Source organism: Terrapene carolina, unplaced genomic scaffold (genome assembly GCF_002925995.2).
Source record: "Terrapene carolina triunguis isolate 2854851 unplaced genomic scaffold, T_m_triunguis-2.0 Scaffold130, whole genome shotgun sequence".
NCBI classification, from domain to species: Eukaryota; Metazoa; Chordata; order Testudines; family Emydidae; genus Terrapene; species Terrapene triunguis.
In genome coordinates this window covers 22,015,529-22,041,066 of record NW_020664481.1, presented here as the reverse complement: position 1 = coordinate 22,041,066, position 25,538 = coordinate 22,015,529, and the positions used below count along the sequence as shown (strand labels likewise).

At 44.6% G+C, this 25,538-nt stretch overlaps 1 protein-coding gene across 1 annotated transcript in view; it reads left to right on the top strand.

Annotated features, from left to right (window-relative positions):
• Positions 1 to 25,538, top strand: part of NUP93 (nucleoporin 93) — a 133,711-nt gene that overhangs the window by 77,410 nt on the left and 30,763 nt on the right. Inside the window, exons 4-6 of the mRNA XM_024209982.2 lie at positions 3,294 to 3,356; positions 7,266 to 7,394; positions 25,220 to 25,294. Of these exons, the coding sequence (XP_024065750.1) occupies positions 3,294 to 3,356; positions 7,266 to 7,394; positions 25,220 to 25,294 (267 nt within the window). The remainder of the gene's footprint in view (positions 1 to 3,293; positions 3,357 to 7,265; positions 7,395 to 25,219; positions 25,295 to 25,538) is intronic.

Sequence of the window (25,538 nt, the reverse complement as noted above, 5' to 3'; positions counted from 1 at the left end):
CTCGCGTCTCAATCCTACCACCCTCCCTGGTTCGAGAGAGGATTTTCCTCAAAGCAGATATATGCAAATATTAATCTGTGCTTAAAACAAAAAACCTTATGCCACTAGGTGGCAATGTAATCAACATGTAAGGAATACATAGTAGTAGTAGCTGCTCATCCTTTACATTTTTAATGTATGCCAGTTCTGGTTACAGACCCATATGTAACAAGTGCCAGAACTTATTTTTGTTAAAACAAAGCATGAATTAAGTGGCTGGGAGTAATTCCAACAGCAGCTGCTGGAAGCTCCCCCTTCAGAAGTTGAATGATTAGCTTCTGTTTAACTTAAAAAGTGGTTGTCATGTTCCAGACCTAAAGATTAACATGAGGTACAACTTCATTTTAAAACCAATCTGTTTTCTTAGGATAGACACTGCGAGGTTTATTCCAGGTTTTTAAATCAATAGAACCATATATTCCAAGGGCAGAAAGGATCATTATGGCCATCTAGTCTGCATAGCACAGGCCATAGAATTTCACCCAATAAACTCTTCATCAGGACCACAACCTCTGGTTGAGCTAGAGCATATCTTTTAGAAGACTTCCAGTCTTGGTTTTAAAACTTCGTGGCAGAGAATCCACTGCATCCTCAGGTAAACTGTTCCATTGGTTAATTACCCTCACTGTTAAAAAATTGCACCTTATTTCTTAGCCAGGTACATGAGCAGTCATCACATCTCTCACCTCACCTCCCTTGGGGACAATATTCTGGGCTCTGCTCCTATCACAGTAACCGCTTTCCCCCGTGAAATCCCTTCTGCACCGATGGCTATTCTCAGGGGAGTCACAGACTCTAGTAGAGGCCCTGGACATCTGAGTTCACGGAACTCACAGTGAAAGGAGGAGAGTTGAGCTTCACTCAGTGAGGTGAGGAGTGCATAATTCTTCTCCATGACATCATGATACAGCTCCGTCTGCCACTCGTCATAGGAGAAATAGACAGCAACCTCATCAAGAGTCACAGGGACCTGGGATCTCCAGGGTTACACTCAGCACCTTCAGCTTCCATCCCATCCAGACACCTGCAGCTCTGGGTCTCGGAGGAAGGGTTTTCTCTGTGAAAAATGAACAGCAATGACGTATGGCACAGGAGGCATGTGACATTCTCTGTAACCTCAGCGTCCTCCTGGCAGGAGAGGAAACTTGTCCTCTGCTTGGTATGCTGGACAAAGAGCCTTGATATCCTAGAGGCCCTGCTTGTTAGAAACGAGCATTATTGCTCAGAAGGCACTTAAATTTGAGAGAAGTGCTCAAGGAATGACTCCCTGAAGATACCAGCAAACCTTCTTGATTAGTGATATTGGAGGGGGGGAGGGGTTAGCAGAGAAGCCAATCAAAGATTCAGTCCTGCCCCAGTCAGTAGGTGACTAGGGCAGTCACTGACAGCTGTAGTGATAGTCCCCAACCCTACCGTTCAAAGGCAGCACACAAGGATCATCTGTCTTGATTTATCTTTAGAATTTGAAATTCGTCTTTCCTGGGTGCTCAATTTTATTTAAAAAAAAATCATTCAATAAAGGCAAAACATATGTCACCTGCATGGGCTGTCTGTGTAATGTTGCCGTCAAGTGGCTGGGGCACAGAGAATAGGGACCCTGTTATTGTTATCAGCTAACGAATTCTCTAGTTGCTAAACTGGTTCAGGCCTGGATTTTGGGGGGAACTGAAAAACAAGGCTTCACGTTCTGGTTACCTGTGTATGTATGACTTATATAGCAATTGTCTGACTGTAATACATACACTTGTGCACACACGTGTGCACACATGCACAAAGCTCTGGATCTGTAGTGCCAGTGTGTGACTAATCACCCAGAGTCGGTGCCATGTTTGTATTAAAAAAATGCCCCTCCCCCCAATTAAAAATGTAACACTCGAGATTGTATAAAACTGTCCTCCACTCTGTCACATTGCACAGCTTCACTTGTGTAAGACCTATGGCAGATACCCTCCGTTAAGGGCTCAAACCTGTCTGAAACTGAGTGCTGTCCTATCCCATGGAAGTCAGTGAGAGTTGAGGAAGTTCAGCACTCCTCAGGACCCCTTCAGCACTAATTTGGGAACGAGGAGTGGTACTGATTGTCTGTAAGATCTGCGGGGCAGGGACCATCTGTTTGTTGTGTGTGTGCAGTGCATAACACAATTGGACTCCGATTCCTGATTGGGACCACTAGGTGCTGCCACTACTACATATTCTTATGATTAGTGCATATAACATCAAAGGTACAACATGCTGAGCTCCTACTCTTAATCTGAGAGCTTTCTTCAATTAACACACAGAGTTTTAAGTTATTTTATTAGTCATTGTAATTGATATTTTTTGGGGAAATGAAAGTTGGTGGGTAGTTTTTTATTTTTTTTATTTTTAAGGCTTACTAATGAGTTGACTCCAAGTCCAGGGATAGCAAACCTGGATGATTTGGTAATTGGAGATGCATTGCAGCAAAATTACAAAATAAAGAGATGTGAATTCTGCTCTAATAATTCTAATAATTCTGCATCTTGGTTGGTCTTAGTGCTTGCTTCTGAAGGTAATGAATGAGATCCACTGCAAATCTTTGAAATACAACATGTTCTTGCTGATGAAGAGTAACACAAAAATAACATGCAGGTGCAGGCAAGGTATTAACTGCAATGGCTTGCATGTTTTGCTAACCTAGACCAGCCATGTGTGAGTAAAAAATAATCTAAATAGATTTTTAAAAAATCCCCTTTTTATGATGTGCTGAGGGGAGGAAGGAAAAGATTGTTTGCAAACTTTTTCATAGTGTTTTTCAACTGTTAGTCATTTTACCTGTTTGCAACTAATTTCCTTAAACTCTTGTTCATGCTTTCCAGTTGGCCTCTAAAACTCTGCCCTTGCCTGAAGCTGTGAAGTCCAAACCTTCTTTACTTACTAAGGTCCAACAATCTTATCTCAGCTTATCACTCTAACAAGCTTTCACCCGGGTTCCCTCAAATGGAGAGCGAGAGGAAGCAGTTGCTGGGACACAGAGATAAAAGAGACTAGAAGCAGGACACTTCACTAGGATTTAATGCATATTAAAACAGGGGATTAATGTATTTTCATTTTCACATTGAGCTTTATGGGCATCTTGCTGTACCTTGAGTGAAATAAAATGACCTTTAAACTCCTCAGGGGTGGATTGGGGAGAAAGCTGCTAGCACTTCTTAAAGTTGAAAGAGCTGAGTAGTGCAGTATGCATCTGATGTAAGGCTGATTTTCAACTGAAACTGTATTTCTCCTTTCCGTAGGGATTCCTGAAGAATGAAAAAGATAATGCTTTGCTGTCAGCCATTGAAGAGTCCAGGAAAAGAGTAAGTTGGAAAGTAGTATTAAAAAAAAAAATAAAAAAATCCTGAAGGACAGTTCTACAAATTAAATGCTGTATTTGATAAACAGACAAAATTTAAAAGCCCTTGAATCTTTCACAGTGTATGGAACAATTATAAATGGCTAGTACTACTTATTCCTTGCTCTATAAATAGAGTAAAATTTGTTTTCGTGAACATAGCCTTTGAAACTGTAGTTTCAGAAAGTCCTTGCAGTATAATGAGTTTGATTCTGAGAATGCGGTAATTCTGTTAACGAGTGGGGTAGCCCTTATGGGTTTGACAGTAGATCGGAGACCCACACAACACAAAGTATTGGACATTAGAACCTCTTTGTTAAAGTGGCAACATCCTCTTTGTGACACCAAGAAACACTCTGATCCTTACTTATTAAGAAATGTCTTGGGGAGGGACCAGACCCCCCAAATGATAACTTTCCATAAAAGGACAATATGCGGTGAATTCACTGTAAGTATGTCTCAGTTTACATGTGCATATGATGAGTTGTGATGTTCTCTACATACAGTGAGTACTTGTGTTCAGAGTCCAGCAAGCAACAGTGCTATGAGATTTAACTATTGTGTGTATATATAACATTCAAAGCATCCTTATTAAATGGTTTGTTTTTAGTGAGTAAATGTTCAGAGCTAAATTTTTTTTATATAAAAATGATATTCGCTGAAGCTGTATGCAAAAATATTGCAGCACTGTGTTTCCATATACACACAAACACTTGTTTTAATACCTAATTGGTATTTCTGTTTAACCATAAAGGTAATGACACCGCAGTGAAAATACGGAGCCTAGCTGGATCCAGTCCTGACTATATAAGAGTATTTAATATTATACAATAAGGAAGAAACAAAAATCTCATGATCTATTTATATGCAGGCACCACAATTAAATGTTTGCTGTCAAATGCCATGGCCTTTCATGAAGTCATATATACTGATGTGTGTTCTTTCCAATTGACAGTATCCTAACATTGGGCCATAATGCGATGAAAAAAATTAGTGCAGCCAACCAGAACATTTAGTCACACACCACAGTGCAAAATTGTGGGTGTATGTGAAAGAGAGAGTTGGATGCGGGAAAGGAAGTGAGATCGGGGTAGTCAGTAGGCAGACGGCGGGCCAAATCTGGACTGCCAGACGCTTTTGAACGGACCCTGAAATCTTTTTATTTATTTATTATCATTATTGTTATTATTTTTATATTATTTTCTCTGGACCTTGACTATACCTTGACCAAGAAATTTAGACCTTGACAAAAAAAATAATTGATTACACCTGATCTAAGATAATCTTCTCTCTATCTGGAGCTATTGGACATGTTAGGATATTTCCTGTCTCATTTGTTCGTGGCTACTTGTCACCATCACACCAATAATGAATGGGACTGCAATGAAGCAACATCTCTTCTCTAATGCTGTTGCTGAATGAATAATGAGCAAACTCTTTTCCTTCCATGAGTTTAAAAGTCATATCTGAAGGGCTCAGCGTCTCAGCAGTTTATTCACTTTAGAGAGAAACTATCTTTGTTTCCAAGATAAGGTGGTCTCGTTTACTTCCCTGAATTTTGGAAAGGCTGAGAGAACTGGGCAACGTAGGGACTGACCCTGAAAGGTGCTGAGCATGAACTCCATGTGAGTTGTAGGTGTTTAGCACTTTTAGACCCTTAATCGTTGCTTTCCACGCCTCACCAGGGCCTATTTGTGTTTCTTACAACGTTCCGTGGCTCCCCCCGACAACACCTGCCTGCAGTCCAGTGCCCCATGTTGCATACTGTTCTCCTGGCCAAGGTTAAGGTGGGCTGCCTTCAGCGTCTGTGAGCTCCACTCCTGAATGGGATGCTGCCACGGCACTCCCAGCCTGGCAAGCAGGTGACAGAAAGTGGGAAGTGTTTTTGCTGTGAAACCTAGCTCATTGAAATCCAGTGCCACTTCTGTCCCGGAATCCAACCTCCTACCCCATAAGAAGAGTCAATTAAGTCCTAAAATACCTCTTCTTGTAGCTTCTAGGTCTTCAGCAGGCCAAGTGATTGTTCTGTTATCATCTGCAGTGATTCCCCCCCCCAAGCAGATGGAATACAGTCCCTGCATTCTGTATGTTGTTTATAAGACAGAGGCCCTAGTCAGGATCAGGGCCCCATTGTTCTAAGCACTGTACAAACACATAGTATGCCACTTAGATATCCTGAATTTTGATCTCTCTTCCCTAGTTTTTTCTTTTTAAATTCTTTAGGGGCGAAGTAATAATACAATGAAACCTTTATTTTAATTGGACTGCCCAAGAGCCCACCAAAACTAGCTGCCTAATAGAGAGGCTAATCTTTTCAACGTAGGTGGAACAAATTTGACCTGGAAACCTTGGATTTACTCTAAAGTCAAGAACAGAGAAGGATGTTGGACAGGGAAGGTTGCCTGAAGGAATAGTCCTAGGTGCAGATTTCACTCATGTCACTCTTTATTGTTTCTGTGAGGGAGGCCCCCCACCCCTGGTTTGGAATGGGCTGACTTCTCCTCACACCCTGAGTGACAGATAGCTCTGCTTCCATATTGAAAAAGCATTAGCGCCTCCAATCTCCAGCAGAACCTGGATCTGACCCGGCCTCCCAGTCTCCCTAGCTTGGGGTATAATGCAGCGTGGTGGCAGATATGCCTGTAAAAAGGCACATCAGGTAATGGTGGCAGTGTGGGGATGGCATGATGGCCTCAGAGCAGATCCCTTTTGCCTAGCCTGTCACCTGCAGCTGTTCGTTACCCCAGAAAGAGGTGTCTTGTCGTCTCTTCCCTCAGTGATAGGCACCCAGCAAATGGACGGACTGCCCAAAATGGGACTTACCCTGGCTGAGATGTAGGTCTGAAGCAGGGCACAGTCGGCAGGGGGGACGGGACTCCCAGCTCTATCCCCTTCATCTCCTTACTGAACTCACCTTTTAACAGCCCTAATGGTGTGGAGCAGCCAGCTTCTACTTGTCCCTGGACAAGGTTTTGAGATGCAAAGGGGGCAGTTCTAGTTGTGTTTATTGCCAGTTTTCCTATTAGCTATCTAGTAGTATTGGATACCGAGGAAGTATTTGACCAGTGATGTGAGGTGGCTTTAGTGTAGAGGGGTGGCGCTACCTGCCTCTGACGGAGCAACAACAATCAACCCATTCCTAACTGGTGGTCTTCCATGCAGAAAGTGAATACACAAGGCAATTTCAAATGCTCCTCGAAACCTAAAAGCGGAGCAGACGTTGCAGACTATGATTCCCTTACTTCCATTTAATTGGGCAATCTGATACAAAATAAAACCTGTAGTTAAGATTATAAGAAATCTTTTCCTCTTTTGGTACAGCAGGTCTGTGGACAAATACTGCATCATCTGTATTTCTACTCCAGACTTTTTGGCAACAGAAGCTGCAGTTGACACCAACTGATGAAAGTTGGGAGTTCAACCAATTCCCTGTGGTGTGTCTGGTAGAGATGGAATGAACCTCAGATTGCTCTGTGTGTTGCATCAGTAATGTACATCTTTGAAAGCAAACCTATTAATGTTATTTGTATTACAGTAGTGCCTAGAGGCTTCAACCAGGAGCAGGGCTCAATTGTGCAAGGCACTCATTTTTCAGAGCTAGACACGTGTTAAAATGCCTTCGTTTTGCTAGCCCTTTGCTTGTTTGAATCATCAAAAACCTGAACGATAATACCTTCTAAATTATTTACTGCTGGACATTGGCTCTAGGGCTCTCTCAATATTCGTTAAACTAGTTAATGTTTTTCTTTTCTTTTGATTCCTGTCTGTGCTTTACTTACAGCAGAACTAGTTAGTGGTTATAATTGATGTTGTCCTTTAAAGATTATTTGGTGTTTCTGTGTGTTCCTTAGCATTTATTTTTCTCTGCTAATAGACCTTTGGTATGGCTGAAGAGTACCACCGAGAATCAATGCTGGTCGAATGGGAACAGGTGAAACAAAGGATCCTTCATACGCTACTTGCTTCAGGAGAAGATGCTCTTGACTTTACCCAGGAAAATGAGGTATTTCTGAAATTTTGATAAACATTGTGTGTGGTTCTATACAGTACACTCACAGCTAGTATTCCGGTGTTGCTGAATTCAATGGGGTTGTTGTACAGATACGATTGTATGAAAAAAGAGAGGTTGTGGTATTTAGTTAAAAACCTCTAGTGAATTCTAAAGTGACCAGGACGTTTTAAAATGATTTTTATTTACTGAGTGATTTATACAGTAGAACACTTATTGTTATTCCCATTTATTATGCAACAGCTTACACAGGTTGGAACTTGTTAGACACGTTGATCCCATCAACACCATTGGGGAGAACTTTGCCTGCAGTAATACCAAGGCAGCTCTGGTGAAGTCATTGTTGCTGCCTGGGTATAACTGCGGGTAGTGTCTAAACCTTACTCTTATCCTGTATCTCTCCAACATCATCTTGTACCAGCCTAGATAGATGGTATTCCTTCTACCTACTGGGGGCAGCTACATTCACTTGTTTGATTTGTCCTGGGCTGACTTGGAGAAACCAAATGAACAGAGAAGTGTGGGAGTGTGATTTGGGTCAGGAGGGTTTTATCCTCCAAATTTCTCTGTGCTGAGACCAGTTTAACTGCAAGCCGCCTCTAATTCACATGCTTCAAACAGCAAATGTCACAGCTTGGGCTCCTATTGAAGGTGCCATTTTCTACAGAGGTTGGTGTTTTATGCTTCTGAGACCTCATCTGTATGTTTGTTCAATTAATGAAAATGAATAAAAGAGTAACAAAATCATTTAAGGAAAGCTGGATACATACTCGTGTGCAAATTAAAAAAAAAAAAAAAAATTACCCAGTATGTTCTTTTTTTCAAACACTCGACATTGTGAGCAGAACTGCACACAGCTGAGCGCAAAGCTATGGTAACGCTACTTTTGTGCTGGGAGCACCAGGCCAAACTGTGTCCCTGGCGTGTGCGGTTACCTCCCAGCCCCCCAGCCACTGTTCCATGCAGAACTATAACCTTGAAGAGGAGAAGCAGCGTATTACTGTGCTTAAAAGCCTGAAAACAGTCCCGTTTTTTTTTAGCCTTGCTTTTTTCTCCTCTCTTCTGTAAAGCTGCTGCTCATTGGAGCAGTTGATGACACTGCAAACTGCGGAGTATTATTTTTTAAAAAAATACTGATGTTAATGGGGTATGGTCTGTATGGGGATTTGGAAATAATTAAAAGTTGTTAATGAAATGTTCCTCTTTGATTGCTGATCTCTTAAATATAGGTTAATCCAGTTAATACATTTCTTTTTATGGAAACACCCTCCCCCTGGAAGGTATTTTACTGGTGCTTTACTGTGGCTTCCCAGCAGGCTGTCCAGCTTTGCTGTATTAGGAATGGCAAATAATGCAAGCTAAACTAATTTAAAACTAGGCAAGACCATCCCATTGTCTACAGACTCCCACGTCGCAAGACTCAGAAGCTATTCTGGTATCTTCCAGCATCTTAATTGTGTGTGTGTGTGTGTGTGTGTGTGTGTGTGTGTGTGATATATTTGAAGTTTTCTTTTGCTTTTCTTTGAAGCATCAGCTATTGGCTGCTGGCAAAAGCTGGATACTGTAATTAGTAGCCCAACGGACTGCTCTGATTATGGCAAATCTTGTCTTCCTACACCTTTGATATCAAAATGGAGACTAACCTCATCCAAGGCACTTAAGACACACAGTGACACCTGGGTGGAAAGAGATTTCCCCCAATAATTTTTGTGAATGAGTTTTATAGAATGATAGTGCAGATCCAGTCTCTATACTCCACTCTCCCCTTCAAAGCTCTTGTGGTATCAGTGTGTCATTTCAAGAGCATTTAAAATCCTTGATATATTCCAGCCCTTGCCTTGAGAAGTCAAAGGTCTGAGAGGTTTGAAGTGCATCTACTGTGTTAAAAGCCAGTTATCTAACCTCCCCACAGCAGGTTGTTCTTCTAAAGCCTTGTTCCAGTCAAATACGTTTTGTGTGTGTGTGACACAAACAGACCCAGTGCGTAGAATATAGCAGAGGCTTAATTGATATCCTTTGGAGATGCAGAATCAGTTGAAAAGGCACAGCTCCAAACACAGCAGGAGGCAAGCCAGCCAGTGAGCCAGTTCTCAGGCTTTGGGCAAGCCAATTTGGGCAGACTGAAATACCAATACATTACTCATGGAAATAAGACCAATTAACAGGCAAAGCTTACAATTCAAAGAAGCCAGCACAGGACTTGCTTCTGAGTCCTCCCTCCCCCCGCCAGCTATTTCTCCCAAAAAACATGTTGCATGGGAAATGGGAGGAGATCTTGGGGTTTGTGTTACCCATCTAAACCTGGTTGCGTGTTCCAGAACTGCTCATGTAATCAGGCCAGTTCACATTAACTCTTAGGCTTTTCTTTGGGCCTGTCATTCTGAGCTGCTGCTTTTTGCTCTATCCCGGATCCTCCCCTCCTGTTGTAAAGCTTTGCTGTCAAGCAGCCCGTTCCTGCAGTGATGAAGAGGCACTACTGCTCTAAATCTTCCTTCTGCCCAGTATAGCATGCCTTCGCATTCCCTGAATTCTAGGACTTCATGATGCTTTCAGGCAGCACTGCACAAAAAGGTGAGTATTTTGATGGGTGTTCTCCCATCCTGGTCTCCTGCACAGTAATATACTGTGTCTACTGGCCAAGCCATTTGGAGCTGTGACAAAATGTCTGCCCAGGTTTCTGCTTACAAATGTTCATATGCATATGAGATTGATGAATAATGCATCTTTATAGGCATGCGGTTTGGTGCACAAGTGAAAATAAATCCTCGGCTGAGTACAAATGAAGGAAGAATCCTTTGAAAAGGTAGCATTGTTGAGCAAAATTAATTTGAAAAGAGAAGTGTGATGACAGTGCTGTCTAATGGCAATTTTTGGAAATGGATACTTTTGAAAATAAATATTGCAGTCCCAGAAAAATCTTTTTAAAGACCTGAATTCTTGATAGGAAGAAACAAATGAGTCGTGAAAGCAGAACAAACCATTTAAATCGTAGGACACTACATAAACATAAGGGTGTGGATGTGCATATATATATTTCTCCAATTCATCCAACACACTTTCTCCCTGTGTTTCTTTTCCTGCTACTGTTGCATTTAAGATAATAACATAATACGTGTTGCCTTATCAACTGCTAGTGTTTCTCTCTTCTTTTATAATCTCCACCCTTTTAAATATGTGATCGCCTCTGCCCCCTTTCCCCATTTCACAGTAGAAATAGCTCTTTGAGGTTGCTGGTTATAAAATGACAGCTTGCACAGTGCTCTGTTGTTCCATTTTGGGGCAGGGAGTGGCAAATGCCCTTTTCCATGTTAACTCGTTGACTTTAGTGTCCACTTCTTAAAATGAGCCTAAAAGTGCTGTCTTCAATTTCCAATTCAGTTACAAGAGGTAATGCCACCATTCTTCTTCGAGTGCTTGCTCATGTCGATTCCAAGTAGGTGTGTACGCACCGCGGGCATGGTCGTCGGAAGGTTTTTCCCCTAGTGGTAACCGTCGGGTCGGCTGTGGAGCCCCCTGGAGTCACGCTTTCATTGTGGTGTATATAGGTCCCTGCCGACCTGCTGCTTCCTCAGTTAAGAACATAACATAAGAACGGCCGTACCGGGTCAGACCAAAGGTCCATCTAGCCCAGTATCCTGTCTACCGACAGTGGCCAATGCCAGGTACCCCAGAGGGAGTGGACCAACAGGCAATGATCAAGTCATCTCTCGCCTGCCATCCATCTCCATCCTCTGACAAACAGAGGCTAGGGACACCATTCCTTACCCATCCTGGCTAATAGCCATTAATGGACTTAACCACCATGAATTTATCCAGTTCTCTTTTAAATGCTGTTATAGTCCTAGCCTTCACAACCTCCTCAGGTAAGGAGTTCCACAAGTTGACTGTGCGCTGCGTGAAGAAGAACTTCCTTGTATTTGTTTTAAACCTGCTGCCTATTAATTTCATTTGGTGAACCCTAGTTCTTGTATTATGGGAATAAGTAAATAACTTTTCCTTATCCACTTTCTCCACATCACTCATGATTTTATATACCTCTATCATATCCCCCCTTAGTCTCCTCTTTTCCAAGCTGAAGAGTCCTAGCCTCTTTAATCTCTCCTCATATGGGACCCGTTCCAAACCCCTAATCATTTTTGTTGCCATTTTTTGAACCTTTTCAAGTGCCAGTATATCTTTTTTAGATGAGGAGACCACATCTGTACGCAGTATTCGAGATGTGGGCGTACCATCGATTTATATAAGGGCAATAATATATTCTCAGTCTTATTCTCTATCCCCTTTTTAATGATCCCTAACATTCTGTTTGCTTTTTTGACCGCCTCTGCACACTGCGCGGACGTCTTCAGAGAACTATCCACAATGACTCCAAAATCTTTTTCCTGACTTGTTGTAGCTAAATTAGCCCCCATCATATTGTATGTATTGTTGGGGTTATTTTTTCCAATGTGCATTACTTTACATTTATCCACATTAAATTTCATTTGCCATTTTGTTGCCCAATCACTTAGTTTTATGAGATCTTTTTGAAGTTCATCACAGTCTGCTTTGGTCTTAACTATCTTTAGCAGTTTAGTATCATCTGCAAACTTTGCCACCTCACTGTTTACCCCTTTCTCCAGATCATTTATAAATAAGTTGAATAGGATTGGTCTGAGCACTGACCCTTGGGGAACACCACTAGTTACCCCTCTCCATTCTGAAAATTTACCATTAATTCCTACCCTTTGTTCCCGGTCTTTTAACCAGTTCTCAATCCATGAAAGGACCTTCCCTTTTATCCCATGACAACTTAATTTACGTAAGAGCCTTTGGTGAGGGACCTTGTCAAAGGCTTTCTGGAAATCTAAGCGCACTATGTCCACTGGATCCTCCTTGTCCACATGTTTGTTGACCCCTTCAAAGAACTCTAATAGATTAGTAAGACACGATTTCCCTTTACAGAAACCATGTTGACTATTGCTCAACAGTTTGTTTTTCTATGTGTCTGACAATTTTATTCTTAACTATTGTTTCGACTAATTTGCCCGGTACCGACGTTAGACTTACCGGTCTGTAATTGCTGGGATCACCTCTACAGCCCTTTTTAAATATTGGCGTTACATTAGCTAACTTCCAGTCATTGGGTACAGAAGCCGATTTAAAGGACAGGTTACAAACCTTAGTTAATAGTTCCGCAACTTCACATTTGAGTTCTTTCAGAACTCTTGGGTGAATGCCATCTGGTCCCGGTGACTTGTTAATGTTAAGTTTATCAATTAATTCCAAAACCTCCTCTCGTGACACTTCAATCTGTGACAATTCCTCAGATTTGTCACCTACAAAAGCCGGCTCAGGTTTGGGAATCTCCCTAACATCCTCAGCCGTGAAGACTGAAGCAAAGAATCCATTTAGTTTCTCCGTAATGACTTTATCGTCTTTAAGCACTCCTTTTGTACCTCGATCATCAAGGGGCCCCACTGGTTGTTTAGCAGGCTTCCTGCTTCTGATATACTTAAAAAACATTTTGTTATTACCTTTTGAGTTTTTGGCTAGTCGTTCTTCAAACTCCTCTTTGGCTTTTCTTATTACATTCTTGCACTTAATTTGGCAGTGTTTATGCTCCTTTCTATTTGCCTCACTAGGATTTGACTTCCACTTTTTAAAGGAAGTCTTTTTATCTCTCACTGCTTCTTTTACATGGTTGTTAAGCCACGGTGGCTCTTTTTTAGTTTTTACTGTGTTTCTTAATTTGGGGTATGCATTGAAGTTGGGCCTCTATTATGGTGTCTTTAAAAAGCGCCCATGCAGCTTGCACTGATTTCACTTTAGTCACTGTACTTTTTAACTTCTGTTTAACTAACCCCCTCATTTTTGCATAGTTCCCCCTTTTGAAATTAAATGCCACAGTGTTGGGCTGTTGAGATGTTCTTCCCACCACAGGGATGTTGAATGCTATTGTATTATGGTCACTATTTCCAAACGGTCCTGTTATAGTTACCTCTTGGACCAGCTCCTGCTCTCCACTCAGGACTAAATCTAGAGTTGCCTCTTCCCTTGTGGGTTCCCGAACCAGCTGCTCCATGAAGCAATCATTTAAAGTATCGAGAAATTTTATCTCTGCATTTCGTCCTGAAGTGAAATGTTCACAGTCAATATGGGGATAATTGAAATTCCCCACTATTATTGGGTTCTTAATTTTGATAGCCTCTCTAATTTCCCTTAGCATTTCATCATCACTATCAGTGTCCTGGTCAGGTGGTCTATAATAGATCCCTAATGTTATATTCTTATTAGAGCATGAAATTTCTATCCATAGAGATTCTATGGAACATTTGGATTCACTTAAGATTTTTACTTATTTGATTCTACATTTTCTTTCACATATAGTGCCACTCTCCCCCTTCCCCCCCCTCCTCCCCCCGCACGACCTGTTCTGTCCTTCTGATATATTTTGTACCCTGGAATGATTGTGTCCCATTGATTGCTCTCAGTCCACCAGGTTTCTGTGATGCCTATTATATCAATATCCTCCTTTATCACGAGGCACTCTAGTTCACCCATCTTATTATTTAGACTTCTAGCATTTGTGTACAAGCACTTTAAAAACTTGTCACTGTTTATTTGTCTGCCCTTTTCTGATGTGTTAGATTCTTTTTTATGTGAATGTTTATCATCTGATCTGGCCCTTACATTATCCTCCTCCATCCTCTGCTCCTGACTATAACCTGGAGATTCTCTATCATTAGACTCTCCCCTAAGAGAAGTCTCTGTCCGATCCACATGCTCCTCTGCAGCAGTCGGCTTTCCCCCATCTCCTAGTTTAAAAACTGCTCTGCAACCTTTTTAATGTTTAGTGCCAGCAGTCTGGTTCCACTTTGGTTTAGGTGGAGCCCATCTCTCCTGTATAGGCTCCCCCTTTCCCAAAAGTTTCCCCAGTTCCTAATGAAAGTAAACTCCTCCTCTCTACACCATCGTCTCATCCACGCATTGAGACTCTGAAGCTCTGCCTGCCTACCTGGCCCTGCGCGTGGAACTGGGAGCATTTCTGAGAATGCTATCATAGAGGTCCTGGATTTCAGTCTCTTCCCTAGCAGCCTAAATTTGGCCTCCAGGACATCTCTCCTACCCTTCCCTATGTCATTGGTACCTACATGTACCACGACCACCGGCTCCTCCCCAGCACTACACATAAGTCTGTCTAGATGCCTCGAGAGATCCGCAACCTTCGCACCAGGCAGGCAAGTCACCATGCGGTTCTCCCAGTCATCATAAACCCAGCTATCTACGTTTCTAATGATCGATTCTCCCATTACTAACACCTGCCTTTTCCTAGCAACTGGAGTTCCCTCCCCCGGAGAGGCAACCTCAGTGCGAGAGAGAACCCCAGCACCATCTGGAAGGAGAGTCCCAACTATGGGAAGGTTTCCCTCTGCTCCCGTTGACTGCTCTGGTTCCCTGGGCCTTTCATCCTCCTCAGCAGCACAGGGGCTGTCTTACCGGAGGTGGGACAATTCTACAGTGTCCCGGAAAGCCTCATCAACATACCTGTCTGCCTCCCGTAGCTCCTCCAGTTCCACCACCTTGGCTTCCAAAGCCCGTACGTGGTCTCTGAGGGCCAGGAGCTCCTTGCACCGAATGCACACATACGCCACCCGCTCATAGGGCAGGTAATCATACATGCTACACTGAGCACAATAAACAGGATAGCCCCCACTCTGCTGCTGGGCTTCTGCCTGCATTGTCTCCTAGTTAATGAAAGGGTTGTTTAAGCAAAAGGTTTTGAATGTAGTTTGGTTTATAGGTTTTAAGGGGAATAAAGGGACCCCCGCTCCCTTCCCACTCCCCTTCCAAACTCCCTTGCGAAACTCCCTGTTAGCAGCCCCTGGTCGCAAAAGCTCCCGGGTCGCTTGTGTGCTGCTTTATAAAGCCCTGACCTATGTGAATGCCCCGCCCACTGATTAAGGCTCAGCCACTTACCAGAGGCTTCTAGCTTTCAAACCTTCCTTTGAAGCTCACAGCTTCCAACTGCTAGCCACAGCACACGGTCCTTCAAACAACCAAACAAACAAACAGACTGACAAACACAAGCTCAGCACACAGCAAGTAACCCCCAAACACAAACAAACACACACTACAGACAGTCACTTACCCCAAGGCTGCTGTATTCCTCCTCCTTCACCTGGAGAACTCCCTTGCGAAACTCCCTGTTAGCAGTCCCTGTTCGCAAAAAAGTTCCTTCCTACCACCTGTGACGGTCGTTGGAGCAGCTCTTCTCTTGCTACGGCAAGCCATCCCCTAGTGGACTTTTCTTGTACTTGTAAATAGTTGAAAACTTAGTATTAGTTAATTCCAGTAGTCCATAGTTAGTTTAGATAAGTTTTAGTTGGGGTTTTCCCCCCCACCACCACATTTCCCCTCCCGGGGTCTGGGACATGCCTCGGTCTTAGGGGTTCAAACCGTGTGGGTCCTGTCCGAAGCCTATAACAGGGGCAGACCCACACGACTCCTGCTTAAAGTGTTTGGGGGAAGCCTGTTAGACTGAGAAGTGCAAAATCTGCAGAGGCCTCTGCCCAAGGACTAAGAAGGAGAGGGAATTTAGGCTGAAATTGCTCCTCATGGAGTCTGCCCTTCGTCCCCAGCCAGCACAGGCAGCGTCTGACCCCAAGCCCAGCACTTTGGTATAGCACGCACTGGCCTCGGTAAGAAAGGTTGCGGCACCGAGAGAGGACGTGGGTTACAGGGACCCTCGGCACTGCCATTCCCTGGCGCCAAAGATCATCTCCAATGCGAGTGCCCGGCACTGTTCCCATTTGCCGATCCTGCACAAAAGAAAGAAGACCGACAGAAGTCTCTCTCCCACTAGAGCAGTGGAGCGAGGAGGCACCAGCGCGGTGCGTTCCGCTCCGGGACACCCTGCTCTGGCTCTGACTCAGCTGGCATCGTCAACTCTGGCCTCACAGGAAGGTCCATTGAGTCCAGTTCTAGTGAAATCCCCAATGGAGGAGTTTCGGGGGAAGACTGAAACCTTCCCTCCACGCCGGACACCTTTGAGGCAGCGAGGGACCTCATAGCAGTGATGGGGCATCCCCTGCACTGGCACTGCAGGGGCACAGTGCTTTCTACGGGCAAGGCAGCGATGATGCGGCACCGCTCCCCGGCACAGTCTCACTCCATGCCGCCTTGGTTGCTGAGGTTGGAGGCCTCATCAGACTCGGAGGCGGAGTCGTATGCTTTTAGGCAAAGCTGGTACCACTCCAGACAAGAGGAAGGACAGCCATTGCCTATGATGCCATGGCCACCACAGTGGCAGGCACCAGCTCAATGGCCCTTCTGGACCCCCATGGGCCTACCACCAACCCCCAGGGCCAGGGTCCAGATCCTTGTCGGTGGTTTCAGAGACACGGGCCCCTCCATCATCGTCATCTTTAGCCCGGGAACCTCTGTGAGGCCAAGAGATGAGCATGTAGGCTGGCACCAAGACCGCAGTGGGACCTGGCACCGGGGCCGGTACCGAGACGATCACGGGCCTGGAAACCAGCACTGCTCCCGGCACCATGCAGGTCGTTGCAGTGCAGGGGGATCCCTGCGAGCCAGAAGGTCAGAAAGACCTGATGCCTCCTCGGGCACCTTCCTCATCCTCCCCTGATGAAGCAGTGGCAGGCATATCCACCAGCTCCCGGCCATGGACAACAGAGCCCACAAAGAGTTGCTCAGAAGAGTGGCTCAGAATTTGGGCATGCAGGCAGAGGAGGTGTTAGAGGAGACTGACCCCATGGTTGACATTCTCGTGCCTGAAGGTCTCTCGAGGGTGGCTTTGCCCCATCCATAACACTGCTAAAGCGTTGTGGCACATGCCCGCCTCTCTTCCCCCACACGGCCAAAGGGGTGGAGAGGAAATATTTTGTGCCTTCAAAAGGGTATGAGTACCTGTTCAGTCACCCTCAGCCAGGCACACTCGTGGTGGAGGCTGCCATCTGAAAGGAAAGGCAAGGACAACCGGGACCATCTCCTAAGTCCAAGGAGGCGAAGAAGCTGGATTTCTTCGGTAGGAAGATGTATTCTACCAGGGGGCTCCAGCTTCACATTGCCAACCAGCAGGCAGTCGTTAGCCGCTACAGTTTTAACTCTTGGAACATGTCCAAATTCAAGGAGCTACTGCCGGCGGACTCCCGCTCGGAGTTTTCTGCTGTCCTCAAGGAAGGCAAGGTAGTCGCGAGGATCTCCTTACAGGCTTCCGTAGAATCAGCAGACTCGGCAACCCGGACTATGTTGACAGCTGTAGCCATAAGAAGGAGCTTGTGGCTTCAGGTGTCGGGGCTCCCGCACGAAGTCCAGCAGACAATTCAGGAATTGCCGTTCCACTGTTTAGGGCTTTTCTTGGCGCAAACAGACTCTAAGCTCCACAGCCTGAAAGACTCACGGCCACTCTGAAGTCCCTGGGGCTTCATATGCCAGCCCCCCAGAGGAAGTAATTTAAGCCACAGCCTGCCCTTGGCTTCTACCCTGCTCCCCCTAGACAGGACTATAGCAGGAAGCGGGGCAGGAGTAATAGATGGAGACCCTCTCAGTCCTCGTCTAACCAGGGCCAGGGTTCAGCAAAGCAGCCCTCAGCCTCCAAGCCAAACTTTTGAAGGTGCGCATGGGGGCGACGCACCAGTTCAGATCCTGGATCCTTCCCCTTCTTTCATGAATCGTCTATCCCATTTCTACCATGCCTGTGCACAAATCACGTCAGACCAATGGGTCTTGATCACGGTAGAATTGGGATATTCTCTGCAATTCTGTTCCCTCCCTCCTTCCCCGTCCCTCTTCAGGGACCCTTCTCACAAGCAGCTCCTCATGCAGGAGGTGCAAACGCTCCTACTACTCAAGGCGGTAGAGGAAGTTCCTCTAGAGTTCAGGGGCAGGGGGTTCTATTCCCGGTATTTCCGAATCCCGAAGGCCAAGGGTGGACTCGTACCTATTTTAGACCTGCAAAACCGCAACAGATTCATGAAGAAGATAAAGTTCCGCATGGTCTCCCTGGCTTCCATTATTGCCTGCCTGGATCCGGGGGACTGGTACGCCGCCCTCGACTTGAAGGACACTTACTTTCACGTGTCCATAGTCCTGTCCCACAGATGGTTCTTCCGCTTTGTGGTCAACAACACTCACTATCAGTTTACGGTTCTCCTCTTTGGCCTCTTGGCAGCCCCTGGGGTGTTCACCAGATGCATGTCGGTCATGGCAGCCTTCCTGCAGAAACAGCAGGTGCAAGTATTCCCATACCTCGACGACTGGCTAATCAAAGGCTGCTCCAGGGCCCAAGTGGAGTCCCATGCGAGCCTAGTTCGGACAATGTTCCACACTGATACTGAATGCGGCAAAGTCGACCCTAATCCCTACTCGGAGGATAGAGTTCATCGGCGCTCTCCTGGACTCCGGTCAAGCCAGGGCATTCCTTCCGGAAACTCACTTTCTCACCATGGGCGCCATCATAGACAAGCTCGGGCGATACCACACCACTACAGCGCGAAATTGCCTGAAGCTGCTCGGCCATATGACTGCCTGTACGTATGTAGTACAGCACGTCAGGCTGCAGCTCCGCCCCCTTCAGGCTTGGCTAGCCTTGGTGTACAGGCCGAACTGAGACCTCCTAGACAAGTTGGTCACACTCACTCCTCTGGTTATTGAGTCCCTCAGGTGGTGTCTCGACCCGCAAGCAGTATGTGCGGGAGTGCCCTTCTCTGGGCCCCAACCCTCGCTGTCTCTAGTAACGGACGTGTTGGCGATGGGTTGGGGGGGGGTGCTCTTAGGAAGAATCAGGACTCGAGGTCTCTGGTCCCAAGCTGAACTTTTGCTTCACATCAGCGTCAGGAGCTATGTGCGGTTTGCCCTGCTTGCCAGATATTTCAAACCCATCTGCAGGGTAGATGGGTATCAGAATTGACAGACGTTACAACAGCGATGTTCTATATAAACAAACAGGGTGGTGCTCACTCCTCTCCCCTGTGTCAGGAAGCCCTCAAGCTGTGGGACTTCTGCATTGCCCACGCCATACATCTGGAGGCATCGCACTTTCTGGGCTCTCAGAATGAACTGGCTGATCATCTTAACAGGTCCTTTCACAACCACGAGTGGTCCCTACGCCCGGATGTCGTAATCAACATCCTCCAGAGGTGGGGATTTCTCCAGCTAGAGTTGTTCGCAACATGGTTCAACAGGAAGTGTCAGCAGTTCTGTTCCTTCCTGAATCACAGCCCTGGTTCGCTCGCGGACACCTTTCTCCTCCCTTGGAAGGGGTACCTGCTGTACGCATTCCCGTCCTTCCCGCTCGTGCACAAGCTCCTGCTGAAGGTCAGAAGAGAGAGAGCATCAACGATCTTTATAGCGCCAGCATGGCCACGTCAACACAGGTTCGCCATGCTTCTAGACCTGTCGGTGGACACACCTATAACACAGCCCCTGGTCCCGGACTTGATCACGCAGGACCACGGCCACCTCCAGCATCCCAATCTAGAGTCTGTCCACCTCACAGCATGGAATCTCTGTGGCTAAACCCCTTGGAGCTCGCATGCTCAGATTCCGTTAGGGAAGTTCTCGTTGACAGCAGAAAACCATCCACTCGAGCCACTTATCTGGCTAAGTGGAAGAGATTCTCAGTCTGATTTCTGCAAAAAGACACTCTGTCATTACAGTCATTGATTCCCATTATCTTGGACTATTTACTACACCTGAAACAGCAGGGCTTGGCAGTGTCGTCAATAAAGGTGCACCTGGCCGCCATCTCGGCTTGCCATCCTGGTCAGTATTCACTAACCTCATGGTTGGCCGCTTCCTCAAAGGACTAGATAGGCTGTACCCCCAGGTAAGACAGCCGATCCCCCCATGGGATGTCAACCTGGTGCTCTCAGGCTGATAGGCCCTCCTTTTGAGCCCCTAGCAACTTGCTCTCTCCTCTGCCACTTTCCAGGAAAAATATTCTGAGCGGCCATAACTTCTGCCAGGAGGGTGTCTGAGCTTAAGGCCTTAACGTCCGAGTCCCCTTATACTCTTTTTTTTTACAAGGACATGGTACAGTTGCAGCCGCATCCAGCCTTCCCCCACAAAGGTAGTTTCGCAATTCCACGCGAATCAGGACCTTTTTCTTCGAGTGTTCTTCCCTAAGCCCCATGCTAGTCACTGGGACGGATGCTCCACTCCCCGGATGTCAGATGAGCGTTTCCTTTTTACATTGAAAGGATGAAGCCATTCTGAAAGTCGACACAGCTCTTCGTTGCAATTGCTGAGCGGATGAGGGGGCTTCCAGTGTCCTCCCAAAGGATCTGGTTATGGATCACGGCTTGTATCAGAGCGTGCTACTAGCAAAGATACCTGCCCCAGCATTGACAGGGCACTCCTCAAGGGTGCAGGCTTCCTCGGCAGCGTTCCTGGTGCAGGTCCCCATTCAGGACCTCTGCAGGGCAGCAAGGTGGTCATCAATCCAGACCTTTATGTCGCACGACGCCATTACTCATCAGGCTAGAGACGATGCAGCATTTGGCAGAGTGGTGCTGCAGTCTGCAACTTGGTGAACTCTGACCCCTCCTCCTGGGAACCGCTTGGGAGTCACCTACTTGGAATCGACATGAGCAAGCACTCGAAGAAAAAAACCAAAACGGTTACCTACCTCTCGTAACTGTTGTTCTTCGAGATGTGCTGCTCATGTCCATTCCAAGACCTGCCCGCCTATCCCTCTGTTGGAGTACTCCAGCAAGAAGGAACTGAGGAGGTGGCAGGTCGGCAGGGACCTATATACACCGCCGTGAAGGTGTGACTCCAGGGGGCTCCACAGCTGACCCAACAGGTACCGCTAGGGGACAAACCTTCTGATGACTGCAAGCGATGTGCACACACCTACTTGGAATGGACATAAGCAACACATCTCGAAGAACAACAGTTACGAAACGTAGGTCATCGTTTTTTCCATCACATTGACTCAGCCACAAAAATTCCGTGGAACAACCTGATTTAAAAAGAATCCCGAGGCCTAGCTGGAATTCAAATCTAAAGTGGCAAAACAGGGAACTAAACCTGCTCCTGCAGCTCTTCTAATAAGAAGTGAAAGGTGGGATGTGGGAATGCAAAAGGAAGGGAAACAACAATTTTGTAAACTCCTGGAATTCTTTTTATGTGTTGCTGAAAGGTGGAGACAATGGATATTTAAAGAACGTACTGTCGCTCTAGCAGTTCTCATCTCTGGCAGATGGTTAATAAAAATGATTTTCAAAACCATAAAGTTTATGATGAAATTAAAACTGGAGGAAAGAAAATTAGACACGTTTTAAAAAAAAATCCCTGTAACAGTTGTTTGCTAGTTTGACTTGTATTTTAAATTCAGATGTTAACTTGTGCATTTCAGCCTGTCAGTCATACAGCCTTGTAGAGTAGCAGCCACATATATGTTCAGTGCTGCAAAACGATAGTGGAGGAGAAAGAAATCAGATTCAGAGATGAAAGCCTCAATCTTTATATTTGTGGCATTCAGGCATTGACTGAAAAGTGACATTAAGTCACAACGAATCCACCCACCCCCAGCTTGTGTTAGCAGTTGAGATCTCATCAGTGAATAATGACGGAGTCCATAATTTAGCATTTCTTTAAATAGTTCTGCAATTTATCTGGCACAGCAGAGGGAGAGACCGCAAAGCACCATTTCTGCCTTCACCTCTGTTTCCCAGGAAACCTGCTTTAACAGCTTCTTTGTTCTTCAGAACAAAGCTTTTGTCATTATTTAGGTGGGTTTAGAGGAATATGTATCAGCTGATTTGGCACTGGAAGAAGCATAGAAACACTTCTAAATTATCGGGATCCACTAGGAATGACCCTTAAAGATTTTTAAAATGTGAGTTTATTGGTATACAATGTGTTTTTTAAACATGTTTTTTTAGTTTGAGGAAATTATTAGTCTTAGTACTTAAATTCACCAGTCTTTAATTATTTATAATCTCATGGGCATGTTTTTCATATTTTCATATTTTTCAAATATCTCCATATTTTAAATAATTCTTCACTGCACTGTTGCCAAGAAATGAAAACAGCAAATAAATCCATATCTACTATTTTGCATAATGCAGCTAAAAATGATGGTCCAAATTTGGCTCAATTTTGTTTGAGCCAAGGGGTTGCAAAACACCAATGTTCTGAGCTTCTGATAAGTTTCTGGGTGGAATTCCTGGTTCTGGGACCCTATTAGCTAAGAGACAGCTTCTCTCCCTTTGCTATACTACTGACCTTGTATTTAGTTATTCCGATTTAAGTGCAAGGATGCGCCTGTCCAAAGCTCTTAAACTCTTCCCAATTTACAGTCACAATCCATGCAGGACAATATACCCAGCAATGTAACAGAGCCGGAACTCAACAAAAATTATATAAACTTAACCAGCCCTCAAGTCAATATATATAAAATATACCCCAGAAAAATATACCCCAGTCGTTCCATAAGGCTCCTGCAAATAGCCATTGCCGTGTGCCCGGTAGGTCAATAGATTTGGGCCATTTTAGATTAAAGTTGGGGACACAAGGAGCCCTTGTAAAGAACATCTTGCCAACCGTTCCCTCTCAGCTATACCCAGAGGCGTCCAGTTTAAAAATCTCCACTGACAGCAGCTGTGGCATTAACACACACAGAGCGTCTCTGATGTGCAGAACCCAGGCCATTTAAGGACATAGGTACTGCCATACTGGACCATGGCAGAATTCGTCTAATCCAATGTGGCAATACCAGTGGCTATACCAGATGCTTCAGAGGAAGATGCAAAAAACCCCTAAGTGGTAATTATGGAATATCCTGCCCATAGGTGAAAAGTGGTGCCTAGAGTTTTGGCTAGGTGCCAGAGAAATCAAAACCAATCAATCAGCTAAACCAAAAAAGCCATGTTAACATAAATCCTTGTTAAAATCAGAGTGGGAAATCCGTATTTTGTCAAATACAAAGGGACAAAATTGGGAGGGAAAGGTTTTAAAAAAATATTTTCAAGTATCTGCTTGACACTACTTTAATAGTAGCAGATAATAAACTTGGCAGTGTGATTTTAATACTGTGTCTTTTTAAGTCTTATGATTTTTTGGTGTGAAATATTGATTTTAAACAAATGTAGGAAATACAGTAACAAAATATAACAATGTCCAATTTATGAGGTGAGAGTTAAATAGAGACCCCTTGTGAACGCAGCAAAAATGAGATGCTCTCTTGAGTTTCAGATGCTGAATAAAAGTGTTATTTAATGGAAGGTGGATATTCTATTGCAATTAATCGCAGTAAGTGTTGCCAAAGCACAACAAATTTTAACAGATCTGAAGATAGCTTGACTGGACTAAACAAGAAGTGAAAAGAAAACCCATCCTGGAGCTGACTGTTCAAACAAAGACTGTTTAAAGATAAAGACTTGCTTAGACAGGCAGGCATGGCAAACCGAGCCTTTCCAATAATGGATATAACATGTCATTAAGCAGTGTCTTTAGGTGATCTGATCTACACACCAGAGTATTAACACTCTGGATAGGTTACAAATAGGGAAAATAAGACCTTTGACAATATTGATAAAGTGAAGCCCAATAGATAATGTCTGGGGTCCAGCCAGCCATAACTGGCTTTAACATTAAAATGCTTATTTTAAAAACTATCCAACCCCACATGCTCTTTATCAGAATAAGTAACTAATTCCAATTTAGAGGCCATAAAAGTGGACATGTGTTTTGCTTTATAAATACATAACTTAATATAATTATCTATAAGGGAATACTGTGCAAAGGATAACTGGCATTAAAAAAATGACTCCTCCTTCCAAAACACAGGAGGAGATGTTAACAAACATAGCTTGAATTGGAGGGAATTGTATTTTGGTTGGTAAAATCCAAACACCTGCTCTGTCTTGATCAAGTATGTTCCATTGGAAATAGCCTCTTTCCAATAGCATTGAGCATTCACATTTAGCCATGGCTGTACAGACAAACGGGCCCGCAATTTGTGGTGGCCATTTGACAATGCAGCCTTATCGCACTACAGTAGCATGGATTTAGTTTATTCCACCTTTAAGAGAAGAACAGAATCTTAACACAGAGAAGTTGTTGTGAGCTATCCCCCAGAATCAAGCCAGTATGTCTCAAGCCTGGGTCACCTTTCTGGATGAGAAAATGGTTTATTCTCCAGGTCCAATCACTCACTGACCTCTCTCTGCTAAGGTTGCCAACAACAGAGGGCCAACTTTGGTAGGTAGTGTAATGTTCTTATTCCTTTGTGAGTCTCAATACATTTCAGTGGGGCAAAATAGGAACATAAGAATTGCCACATAGGATGGAGCCAATGGTCCTTCAAGTTCAATGTCTTGTCTCTGACCGAAGCCAATATCAAATGCTTTGCAGGAAGGTATGCAGCATTGTAATAAACAATATTTCAGTAACCATAAGCTGAGAAATAATTATAAAATGCCTTCTGAGGGGGTTCCTTTCTAATCCGAAAAAGCGAATGGTTGGTTTGTGTGCTGAGCCAGGAAGGCTTCTGCCCTTTTATACATTTAGCATCAAGTTTACATGGTACTAAGCTTACAATAGAGTAGTTCAGTGACATTGAGTGTGGATTTCTACATGTGAAGAGTTCAGCAATAGGTTGCTATGTTTTGCCTCTTGAGCATGTCTGGCCACAAGCAGTTTCGCATTCCCTGTCTTGTGAATAGGTAAGAGGTAGAAACAAACACACTGGAGTGGTTTGACCTGTTTGGTGTGGTGCATCACAAAGAGGCTGAACTAAAAATGCATGCTAAGGAGCTGCTATATTTGAACAACAGACTCCTTAATCACTACTGTTTCTTGTTCAACAGCCCAGTTGCATCAGTGAGTTGGGTCCTCCAGGTCGCAGCTCTTTGGATAGCGTGGAGATGGCCTATGCCCGACAAGTGAGTATGCTGAAAGGGGATAACAAATCATTGCCAATGTGTCTTAGCCACGACAGACATGGGAGAACAAAATGGGAGAAGCCCTGAGTGAGTGAAAAGAGGGATCAGGACAGGGATGACAGCACCTGGCTGGGATTAAAATGCAGTCAAGAAAAGACAAGAAACTTAGCCTGACTTTTTCCTCAGAAATGTGCTTCTCTCTCTACTGCACAGTTTTGCATCTAAAGGTGATGCTGATACCATG